Genomic DNA, 12,279 nt, shown 5'->3' on the forward strand with positions numbered 1-12,279 from the left:
GTAGTATATAGTCTTGATGAATATATATATAAAGGAAGTTGAAGCCTATGGGAAGTTTGGCAAAGAAAAGTAAATAAATAATTAAATAAGAGTAAGTTGAGATTTGAACAGATAATTAATAGTGACATGTGAAGGGGAAATTTTTACTAGAGATCTTGATTTTTTTCCAGAGCTCAATTGTACTACAAACTCATACTAATTGGATAGGATTTAACACTTGGCATGCAGTTGGTGGATCTATCTTGTAATTTTTAATTCTCAGCATGCAGTTGAAATTATTCATTTGGCATGCAGTTGAAATCGTCCAATGAAATCGCGTGCAGAGTATATATATGTATCTTTTGTGTTAATAAAACTCAATTATCCAATAATTATTCATTTTGTATCTGTATTCAAATTCTTATTTCTAAATTATTTGTTTTGTATCTGTGTATCCGTATAAGACAGATATAATTTTAATTTTTGACAGTCATTAACTACTGGTATTTATACTCATATCTGTTCATTGAAATACGAATACAAATTTAAAACCTCTGCACAGACTTTTGGGTATTGTCCGTATTGACGATAATACGGGGCGATAATAATCGTTCCAATGAAACAAAATTCATAATATCTAAAAACAAGGATACGGAAAAGAGAAAATCAAACCAAAGTAAAAGACGAAACAACACCATGTGGAGCGAGAGCGATCCTTGGGAATATTTTAATGGATCATGACTCACGAGTTGATCTCTTTGATTGAATTAATTAATTAGTAGAATAACATGCTATGTATAACCCATGAACGTTTATATAAAACAAAGAATAGCCAAAGAATAAAATTAGGTCGGTCCTGAAGATTTTGAAAACCGGGTCATTTTAGTATTTTTAAAATTCAAACAATCAATTCGAACCGTTTAATATGATATTCATATTAAAATATACTTGGAGACCAAATTTTACATTTTTTTTTAAATATAGATATCAATGGATGTTATTTTGTTAATACATCTAGATTCAAGAAATATAGACCAGGTAGCCAAATATGCGTGATAAATAGTATGCCTTACATGAAAAAAAAAAGTAAAATAATATTTAATTATTCAATTAGAGAACGGAGACAAGAAAGAAAGATGAAGAAATGGAAATCTAGAAAGGCTGAGAGATAGATGAAGATAGTGGGCCTTATTTGAAGGTGAAGATTGTGGCTATTCAGCTGACGTCATTCATCAGTGCGAGTAAGAACTAAGAGCATGTATATTTTAAGTTTCTAAATTACTATTAATTATTTTATATAAATTAAGATCTCTAAAGCTTTTAAGTCTCATATCTATAAAATTAATTTTAGAGTTTCTATTAAGCTACATGAGCAATAAAATTAAAATTAAGAAGAAATAATTTCAGCCAATCATTTAATTGATCAACATATAGTTTATAAATTGTTTTTTTAATAAGAAATTTTCATTAATAGTTTCTAAATAAGAAACTCCTATGTATCTCTAAGATTAAATAAAAAATCATTATGCTATATTAAAAACTCTCTTATAGTACGAGAAATGTAGATGCTCTAATAACCACGCAATAACACACAAGTCGAAGCTTTGAATGCCATGTGTTTGAGATGTGGGAGAGTAATGTTTGGACGGGCGGGCAGGGCCGGGCGGTCCGGGCATACCCGGGCACGGGCACTGGTATAACGGGTACTCGGGTATACGGGCATGGGTATCTTGAGTTTTTTTTTCAAAAACCGTGCCCTGCCCGTCCTATACCCGTGCCCGTTGTACCCTTGAGGGGTAGGGCGGTCCGGGCATACCCGGTCCGATCCATTTTTTTTCTGTTTTTTTTGCTGTTTTTTTTTTGCTGTTTTTTATTTATGTTTTTTTTTTCTTACGGTGTTGTACGAATATTATTACGTGTTTATAATTCGACTTTTAAAATCTAAATAGTTCAATATCAATTAGTGTATATAAATAAATAAAATTTGCAACTTATATATAAAAATTATTCGTGCGAAAAATTTGTATATTTATTCAGCTAAGTACAAATCTATTTATTTATTTCTTTACACGTGTTTATAATTTATTTATATCTCGAAACAGAATTTAAAAAACAGAAATTAAAACAGAATTTAAAAAACAGAATTTAAAAAACAGAAATTAAAAAACAGAATTTAAAAAACAGAAATTAAAAAACAGAAATAAAAAAACAGAAATAAAAAAACAGATTTAAAAAACATAATTTAAAAAACAGAAAAAAAAAACATAATTTAAATGGGTTGGGGATTTTGAAAATTTTGAAATTTTGAATTTAAACGGGTACGGGTACCCGGGTAGGGTACAACGGGTACGAGCACGGGCACGGGTATGGTCGGGTACGGGTATAATTCGGTCCGGGTATGGTCGGATTTTTGCCCAAAAAAAGGTGACCGGTCCGTTTTTTGCCCGTACCCGTGTACCCGTTTACGCGACCTATACCCGGGCTTGGGCACGGGTACCCCGGGCATCGGGTACGGGCGGGCAGGGCACGGGTTACCCTTAACGAGTATAATTAATACACTATGAGAGAGTATCCTCTGCGGAGTATTCTGTGCGGAGCTTTTAATCTGATCCATTCGTTTTGATCGGACGGATTAGATTAGAGGGGGCCCAAATTTTGAGATCTGATATGATCCGTCCGATCAAAATAAACGGACTAGATTAAAAGCTCCGCACAGCTCCGGAAAGGATAGCGTTCCTTGAGTTGTCGCACTGTATTTTATTGACTGGGCCTCATGTTGGCCCATAACTCTTTAAGAAACTCAAAATTCGGGAGAGCGGCGGAGGTCTAAATCTAATCAGCGAGGACACCGGAGAGGAGCAATGCACTTTAATATTCGTGGGTACAAATCTTAAAGCGGGGTGATGTATCTTAAAACGCATCAGACGGCTTTGGTGCCTATCAGGTCTAAAATAGGTTCAAATCCATTAAACCTATACTTTTCTCCAAAATTCTGATATCCGATCAAGTGAAATGCTTAGATACGGATAATTATCTGAATTCGTATCCAATTTTATATTCAAAACTGTATTTGTATCCGTGTTCAAATGTAATAATATCTGCATCCGTATATTCAAATTCATTATTGTCTGTATTTGGATCCAGATAATATCGAATAATATAAGAGTTGTTTACACACTTGCTTCCTAGTCGTTAATAGTAATAGATAACAGTTTTTTACTTTTTTTTCGATGATAACAACAAAAAATAGCTGTGTTATATTAATTATGAGTGATGTTAATATGTTATCAATTGGAAAGAGTAATTAAGTTGTTCCTGTTGCAGGTGCAATTCTTAAGCAGCTCAGTGATGCAACTGCCCAGTTCCACCTCCTTCAACCACCCATTTCACCATTTTCAACTGCTCTCCCCTTGTTTGCTAGAATCACCTCCTTTCTCCCTGTATGTTTATTCATTCCTTTTCATTAATTTTTACAACAACTCCCTTTCCTTTCCTTCCCTGCCCTCTTATTTATTTGATTAATTGATTGCAAGGAAAGCGGGACAGAATCAGCAGAAATGAAGAAAGTGGAGCACTACTCGGTTCAAAGGGTGACAGGTGACGGCCGTTGCATGTTTCGAGCACTGGTATAAATGCATCACCATCAATTACTATCTTCTTGTATACATAACCAACCATCAACCAATTTGTTGCCTATCCCGTCCGATGCTATCTATATTTTACTATTGCCTGCCCTGCCCTCTTCTTATTCATTTTTCCTTCCACGTTCCACCTCACTCAGATCAAAGGAATGGCAAGGAACAAAGGTGATCCTATATGTCTGCTTGCCAACCTTTTCTCTTCCTTTTTTTAATTTTTGTTCCATTTTTCTACCTTGTTTAAGATATGCTTTTATTTTACCAACTTGTTATATTTGCTGACTGATCAGCTGTACTTTTGTAAAACACTTGATGTGCTGATTTTGCTTATATTCTCACTACTGGTACCACCTTAAGTGGTGTAGTTGGTTAGGAGAATGATCATTCTAATATCAGGAAAATACCTGAGAGGTGAAACTAGTTACTGTAACTTAAGTTTCTGTAATGAAACGGGCCTAAGCAGCCTTATTTTAAAAAAAAAAAAAAAAATCTGTTTTTGGGTGCACTTTACTTTATTATTATTTATTTTTGTTTTTGGGTGGGGGAAGATAGATGATCTAAGGTTGGCTGTGAAAGAAGTGATATGTGATAGCAGCTCAGAACGGCAAAATTACGAGGAAGCCCTTTTAGCAATCACTATCGATGAGCCTCTCAGAGGGTCTGTTTCTTCTTTTTCACCCGTGTTTCTTTAATCAAACTGTATCTATGTATCCCACGATAAATTAATCTTCTTAATATCTTTACTATCATTAGATATTGCCAAAGGATTAGAAGACCTGACTTCTGGGGAGGCGAATCAGAACTTTTGGTCAGTTCTTCTAGTTAGTGTATCATTTTCTGCTTACCTCTACTAATGTTTGAAGAAAAAAATGATGGAAGTAAAATGTCATAAGATTAAAGAATGATGATGAAATTAGAGAACCCATTTATTATTCCTTGTTTCCAGTAAAGATGCGCTAGCACTTTTGGGTGGTACCTGCCCCAAGATGAAGTTTTGTGCATTTATCTCTGTGTTTGTAGTATATGCATTGCTGCTTTAAATCATAAATCCAATTTAGAACTTTTTACATGATATAAACCTCTTGCACATGGCATTGTTTTTCTTCATCAGGTGCTCTCCAGACTGTGCCGCCAACCGATTATTGTTTACATTCCAGAGCATGAGGTATTATTTCTTTTCTTCTGAAAAGTTATTATCCTGCTTTAAAATATTAAAAGGAAATACTTTTGTCATGTGTACTATGAATATCAAGTGGTTCTTTTGTTCACAGCATTCTTTAAGAGGTACTGGAAATGGTTTTATACCTATAGCAGAGTACGGACTAGAATTTTGCAAGAGCACCAAGCAGTGGAAAAAGAGGGTGCCTGTCAGACTATTGTATAGTGGCTTGAACCATTATGATTTGCTGGCATAATCAGGCCAGGCAATTTTAGTTAACATACATATCTGCCAAATTTTTTATTGCTGTTTTTGTTTGTTCCATACTTCCACTTCCACTTAACTTCTGATGTTTTTTCTTGTTTGGCTCTATATATATAATTCTCTTTTGTAGTAAAAGACTATTTTCAAATTGGACGGAACGATTTACATGATTACTTTGTGTTCATTGTTCGTAGATTAGATTTGGAGTTGTAGTAGAATAACTGAAGTTGGTTAATTTGCAAATTTGAATGAGATGTTATTGGTGATGGATTTGCAGTACCACACTATAATTAATAAAGCTCAATTTTCTTATATTGGTTCTTAATCTCAGTGCAACAAGCACCTCCAGTATAATAAGATCAAAATGACTATAGCAAATTATCTAGCTCACATCTCTAAGAAGTTGCATCAAAGTAAATCTTTTTTTTTTTTTTTTTGCTTTGAAATGCCCATAGGCTTACATCAAAGTAAATCTTGAATGTAATATGCCGATCATCCATAATTCTGTATGACGCAGGCGTGTGCATACATGATAGGAGTGGCAATAATACAACATGCCACAAACCTATATTTCATACACAAGGGCATCTGATTAGTTGCATATTTCATACAGAGAGACAATAGCTAATAGCTTCCATAGACTAAACTTGATAATATAATTCAGGATATCAGGTTAAGTACATTACAAGTCCCTTAATAAATCATATAAAGCCATGCCAGTGTCTAGTGTGACTATGCTTGTTGAAACCCTATACACCTAGATCAGTACATCAGAAGAAGTGTTCCTACTCCCATCAAAACAAAAACGGCCCAGTGTTGCCCTCACACAATACCGTCCCAAAAACACTTCTCTAGAAACCATGAATGAATGCTCTGTCATCAGTGTCATATTAAATGATGAATAAATAAGTTGAGGTAGAGGTACCTAGATTAGATAGTGTCAGGAAAGCCCCCAGGTGGCCGATTGGTGGTTATCTCAGGTAAGGCTAACACTGGTTGAGATGTAGAAGGGTGTTGGAGCTGGTGGCGGGTGAGAGTTTGAGCCTGGTTAGGCGAAGGGGAAGGTGAATTAGGGTTAGTGTCAAGGGAAGAGAGATCAGTGGATAGCGGGGGCTGCTGAGGCTGCTGGGGTGTGTTGGCGGTGAGAGGCGATTTGGATTTGAAATGAAGGGCTGAAAGAGGAAATGAGTCGACGGCAGAAAGAAAAGGCGGTGTTGGGATTGAGTTGGCGTGGTCAGGGGAGGACGGCGGTGATGGAGAGTCAGGCACGGAGAATGCGGAGGTGGTCTCATCATCTGGCGACAGAGAGTCAGGCACGGCGAAGGAGGTGGTGGCCTGGTTAGGGTTAGGGTTTAAGGTAGTCGAAGGGGAAAGTGAATTAGGGTTAGTGTCAAGGGAAGAGAGATCGGTGGATAGCGGGGGCTGCTGGGGTGTGTTGGCTGTGAGAGGCCAATTGATTTTGAAAAGAGCGGCTGAAAAAGGAAATGGGTCGGCGACAGAATGAAAAGGGCATGTTGGGATTGAGGTGGCGTCATCAGGGGAGGTCGGAGGCGACGGAGAGTCGGGCACGGAGTATGAGGAGGAGGTGGTCCCATCGTCTGGCGACGGAGAGTCAGGTACGGAGGGGGTGGTGGTCTCATCGTCTGGTGACGGAGAGTCGGGCACGGAGAAGGTGGTGGTAGTGTCATCGTCTGGCGACGGACAGTCGGGCATAGAGAAGAAGTTGGTGGCACCGTCTGGCGGCATTGATCTTCTCTTGATCGCCGCTTACACTCCTCCCTAGTTACGAGTATACCAGTCGCTCCTCGAGTGCGTATCCTCTGAGATATCTCAACTTTTGCGTGACCGACGTGTCCGGTGCCTATTCGGGGCTGATGTAGGGGTCAGTATTATGTGTTTTGAGATTCGTGCAGAGCGTATTTAAACGGTTGAGATTTTCCATAAAGTCACGCAAAGTTTGAGATATCTTAGAGGATACGAATTCGTCGCTCCTCCTTTGGGGAAGGAGTTTTTCCGTGCGGAGCTTTTAGACTGTTCATTTCGAATCAGACGGATTCAGATCCGATTAAAAGAATTTTTTTTTCAATTCGAACAAGATCTTATCTGATCCATCCGATCCGAAACAAACGGACCAGATTAAAAACTCTGCAGAGGATAAGCTCTCCCTCCTCCGCTGGATTCAGTTAGCTTATTATTTAGAAGTAAGACTGACACTGACAGATCCGATTCCGGCCCGCTCTTCTCATTTCATATCCGGCCCAATAACAGTAACAATAGTTTCTTCTTCTTTTCAATGCTGCGCGGCGCCTATATTTCTTTCATTTTTCCTTCTGCAAGTCCAAATTTCCTATAATTATTATCATAATATTAAAAAATAATACAAGATTGTTTCATTCTCTTTATTCAGTGTCATTACAGAGAAATGGTTCCTTTAGCTAATATCTATCTACCACATTGATATTGCCAATTACAGGCATAGAGATGGATGGGAACGGGATAGTATTGCCTGAGCCTGAGCCTTTTTTTTTAACCTTTTCAACTTTACTTTTAGGCTGTGCCAGTGACACTAGGCTAGTGCCAGGCCAGGTACTCTCACATATCTCCAATTCCAATTGAACTTTTATCAATTAGAACTGGGGCAGATCAATTATTACTTTACCAATCCAATCAATCAACCCCCCTAATTCAGATCACTCTCCTTTCTTAAGTCCTTACCAAACAATAACAACAATACCAATAACAACTGCTGTCGACGCCTTTACTCCCATGGCAAAAGCAACAGAGAAACAAGATCAAGGAGATCAAGAAGAAGATTTTGCTTTTGGAGAATTCAAATCTAGCCATTATAATATTATGCCCCCTCCTCTACTAATTTCCCCTCATACACCACCACCAACTCCAACTCCAAGCATATCAAGAGCCTCTAGCATCAAAAATTTTAACTAGAAATTTTACAACTCCAAGCATATCAAGAGCCTCTAGCTCTGGTTTGTCTAACTATATAAAAAATTAGAACATATTTCTAAACCTCTATCAAATCTGGAATGACCTATGTTACACCTGAAAAGAAACTAGTCGGCACTTCTTGAAAATGAAGGGAGAGGCACACCTTCATGCAGCCGCAGAATAACAAGCATGCCAAACATGGCAATCATCGGCAAGAGAACAAGCCACTTGAGCAACTTGTAGTAATGCATGTGGAAGGTGAGTGAAAACTCATCGGAGAAATATAGACAGTTCTTATCAACCATCTCAACCACCACCGTCCCAATTGTTCTCACCGACACAGTTTGCAGCTTAACTTGTTTCTTACCCGGGCTGTCATATCCTTCTTTGATCTTCAAGTGTTGTGCTATTGCTTGACTGCTTTTTGCTATCTTTTAACATTTGCATTGTTGTTGCCTTGTTGAGTTGATGGCTCCCTGCTGTTTAATCAAAATAAATCAGTTGTCATGCAAATCTTTTAAGTGCATATATAAAAATAAACTTTATTAATTGTCATCTTGTGAGAATAGACAATGCACTGACCCTTCTTGCGGCCTGTTTTCCTTTTTTTTCCCTTAAAATATTTTCATCAACTCATTATTTTATTTATACATAAGGTAAACTGGGACCAATTAAGGCACAATTGCAAGAGGAGGGCCTAAACAAAGGTGCTCTCCAGTCTCCACCAGTCGCTATCTCAGGTACTACATCTCTTCTTTAGTATATCTTTTTCTTTCCTTGATGAACATGAAATCTCCATCTCTTGTGTCGAATTTATTGTACCACCATCGCCTAATAGTGCGCTGTTTGATCTCTTGTATATTTCATGTTATTTTTTTCTTCAACTAGCTTTTGATAAAGAAATTTTCAGTAAAAACTGAAGCTTTTTTTCCTTTTGTGCTATCATGTCTTTAATTTCTCAAAGGATAGCTAGCTAGCTCCATTCACTAGTCATAGCATAACTGGTATCAGCAGCTTGTACTGGTACACAGAGGCTTGGCAGTGCGCTATATGTAAATGAGTGAGTTACTTTTAATTTCAAGTTTCTACTTGAATTTCCCAATGAACAATAACAATAGCAGTCAAGCAATAGCACAACACTTGAAGATCAAAGAAGGATTATTATTGTGCTTCACTAACAATATAGAGAAATCATCACAATGCAATTTGATAATTCGTGCATTTTAATGCATACCATATGCATCCAAAGGTAGAGAAATCACAAGAATGCAATTTGATAATTCGTGCTTTTTAATGCATATTATATGCATCCAAAGGGTCAAATTTAGCAAACAGGTAAATGAAAAGTAGTCAAGCAAAACAGAGAATTTCAAGGAAAAGTTTGCAGCTACAAAAATCAGAAGGCAATAAATAATGAAGTATAAAATGCATTGTGAAGACCCTCAGTAAGTATCATAACTTATTTTTCAACACACTGTTCTCTGGGGCCCATATATAGATGTACATGTCTCACATGCAACAATCACTAGGTCCATAACTTCAATGTGTGCTCTAACTTGTGTGTTTTCTCTCCACACGCACACACACATAAGAGTCTGGATCCCCTCAAGTAACTCAAAACAGATCCCGAAATTTTTATTTATACCATATTCCTAAAAAAAATAACCAAAACACCTTGATTTTGGAGGATATCCAAACCTACCCAGGCCGCCAAGCCAATCTGCAGCCCCAAAAACGGAGGGCCACCAAATGAATTTGCGGACCCTGATTAATCAAAAACAAACCTCAAATTTGTTTCCTACAGCCCCAAAAACGGAGGGCCACATCAGCAATAAATTAAAAAGAAAAAATAATTTGAACCAATCATTTAGCCAGCGTGGAGTTTATAAATAATTTCCTGTTACCTGCATAGTTTCTAAATAAGAAACTCTCCCACATCCCAGAAACAGAATTAGAAACTGCCACCTCATATTAGAAACTCCAATAATACAAGGGATGTAGATGCTTTTGATGATATCAATTCCATGCACAAATGACGGGGGTGAAAACGGATTGGATACGGATCAAACTGTGGTAAAACCATATTTGTATCCGTTTTTATTTTTCGGATACGGATCGGATCAGTTAGTCATGTACATCCTTATCGGGCTTCAACAGAGAACATCATTTTCAGGTCTCCATTCGTATACTTATTAAACATCATTAGGTCTTCATCACAATAAATATAATGCATTTCTAAACAAAAACAAATCCCAAAAACAGCATGCAATCAGCAACAGATTATATAATTTACTTAGTAGTAGATGTTGTATCAACAAGAAAAAAGGAAAATTTATCGTCAGATGATCAAATAGATAATTCAAAAAGAGGCTTGTGGAAATTGATAGAAGAAAGCAAATAAAGCATCCCAATTAGACCAAGTCTTCATCTCTTTTTGGAAATAAAAAAAGGAGTACAGATTTCCCTGTCTACATTCTCGTCATCACTTGCATGACCTCGTCAAACAAAATCTCTTGAAATTTATGGATATTAATGAATAACGTCACAAGATCACAAAAGAAAAACATCAGTTTTTACTGAAATTTTCTTTATCGGAAGCTTGTTAAAGAAAAAAAATAGCAGCAATGAAATATACAAGAGATCAAACAGCAGACTATTAGGCGATGGTACTACAATAAATTCAAACACAAGAGATGGAGATTTCATGTTCATCAAGGAAAGAAAGAGAATATGCTATAGAAGAGATGTAGTACCTGAGACAGCAGAGGGGGGAGAGCACCTTTGTTGAGACCCCTCCTTTTGCACTTGTGGCTTAATTTAGTCCCAGTTGACCTTAAGTATAAATAAAATGAAACTGAGTTCATGAAAAAAACTTAAGCAAAAAAAATGGAAAACAGGCCGCAACAAGGGTCAGTGCATTGTCTATTCTCACAAGATGACAATTAATAAAGTTTATTTTCATATATGCACTTAAAAGTATCATAAATGTTAACTGGCTTAATTGGATTACATTCATGATAAATTGAGTTTAACTTGGCATAAGATTTATTTAAAGATTTATTTACATGACAACTCATGGTTGTAAATTGAGGCTTTTATTTTGAATAGACAACGGCAATGCAGAAAACTTGATTTAATTCAACCTAATAACAGAATTGCCAGAGACTCTGGACCAATTAGTTGCAATGATGGGTTAAAATCAGGATTTAGTTGGAACATGATACCATTCATTTTCAGTACAGTAAACCATGAGTTTTACCTTTGTCGAGACTACATACTTAACAAGCATACATTTGCTGGATAATAAAACAAAGATAAAGGGCCCAAAAAATAGATCCCGCCTCAGAATTTAATTTGAAACAAAAAGTATATATCAGACGCACACATTTCTACTGCTCTACAGTATATATCAGACGCACACATTTCTACTGCTCTACAGTATGAATTTCCTAATTGTACCTTCAGGTAACCTGGGGGGATCCTAATTCCACACACACATGCACACAAAGTCCAGATCCCCTGATGTAACTCAAAGCAGGTAGGACAGTCAGGATCCAAACCCAAAATTTGAGGTACCTTAGGTGATATGAATTTCATGCACACAGAAACCCTTAACCCAAAACCCTAAAGCCGAAATTGATGTACATCCTTATCGGGCTTCAACAAACAACATCATTCAGCTCTCCAATCTTATACTTATAAACCATCATTTAGTCTTCATCACAATAAATACAATACATTTTTAAACAAAAACCAAAAAAAGCATGCAATAAACAACAGGTTATATAATGCTGAATCAACAAGAATAAAAAGAATTTCATGGGAAGATCAAACAGAAAAGTCAAAAGCAGCTTGCTGAAATTGATTGAAGAAAACAGATTAAGCATCAGAGAGATTCCCAATTAGACAAAGTCTTCATCCCTTTTTGGAAATTCAAAAAGGGCTACAGATCCCCCGTCTACATTGTAGTCATAACTTGCATGACCTCGTCAAAAAAAATTTCTTGAATATGAATATTAGTTAATAACTTCACGCGATCACAAAAGAAAGCTTCAGTTTTTTTACTGATTTTTTTTTATCAAAAGCTTGTTAAAGAAAAAAAAAATAACACGAAATATACAAGAGATCAAACAGTACACAATTAGCTGATGGTGCTACAGCAAATTCGAACACAAGAAATGGAGATTTCATGTTCATCAAGGAAAAAAAGATAATATATTATAGAAGAGGTAATACCTGCGACAGTGGCGGTGGGGAGAGCACCATCATTAAAATACCATTCTAGAATGAGAT

At 36.6% G+C, this 12,279-nt stretch overlaps 2 protein-coding genes and 1 pseudogene across 2 annotated transcripts; 1 reads left to right on the plus strand and 2 right to left on the minus strand.

The window, feature by feature from the left end:
- The first annotated feature begins 1,700 nt into the window (after nt 1–1,700).
- LOC144548821 (OVARIAN TUMOR DOMAIN-containing deubiquitinating enzyme 3-like) lies at nt 1,701–5,213 on the plus strand. Its single transcript, XM_078297537.1, has 9 exons — nt 1,701–1,704; nt 3,304–3,419; nt 3,513–3,605; nt 3,761–3,785; nt 3,863–3,885; nt 3,983–4,275; nt 4,371–4,425; nt 4,729–4,782; nt 4,889–5,213. The coding sequence occupies exons 1-9, from the start codon at nt 1,701–1,703 to the stop codon at nt 5,030–5,032; spliced, it is 807 nt and encodes a 268-aa protein (XP_078153663.1). The 3' UTR covers nt 5,033–5,213.
- A 130-nt stretch (nt 5,214–5,343) lies between these two features.
- On the minus strand, nt 5,344–6,786 carry LOC144549052 (uncharacterized). Its single transcript, XM_078297814.1, has 2 exons — nt 5,966–6,786; nt 5,344–5,605 (listed from the first exon to the last, which is right to left on the minus strand). The coding sequence occupies exon 1, from the start codon at nt 6,784–6,786 to the stop codon at nt 5,971–5,973; it is 816 nt and encodes a 271-aa protein (XP_078153940.1). The 3' UTR covers nt 5,344–5,605; nt 5,966–5,970.
- A 5,080-nt stretch (nt 6,787–11,866) lies between these two features.
- Nucleotides 11,867–11,969, minus strand: LOC144549237 (small nucleolar RNA R44/J54/Z268 family; annotated as a pseudogene).
- Nucleotides 11,970–12,279: the final 310 nt, after the last annotated feature.

This window comes from Carex rostrata, chromosome 34 (assembly GCF_964058835.1).
Source record: "Carex rostrata chromosome 34, lpCarRost1.2, whole genome shotgun sequence".
NCBI classification, from domain to species: Eukaryota; Viridiplantae; Streptophyta; class Magnoliopsida; order Poales; family Cyperaceae; genus Carex; species Carex rostrata.

Excerpts from the sequence above, each read along its gene's own strand:
- LOC144548821 (XM_078297537.1), top strand. Across the intron at positions 3,420-3,512 it reads GAATCACCTCCTTTCTCCCT|GAAAGCGGGACAGAATCAGC; the intron begins GTATGTTTATTC and ends ATTGATTGCAAG. Across the intron at positions 3,606-3,760 it reads GTTGCATGTTTCGAGCACTG|ATCAAAGGAATGGCAAGGAA; the intron begins GTATAAATGCAT and ends CACCTCACTCAG.
- LOC144549052 (XM_078297814.1), bottom strand. The coding sequence starts at position 6,786 with ATGCCGCCAGACGGTGCCACCAACTTCTTCTCTATGCCCGACTGTCCG.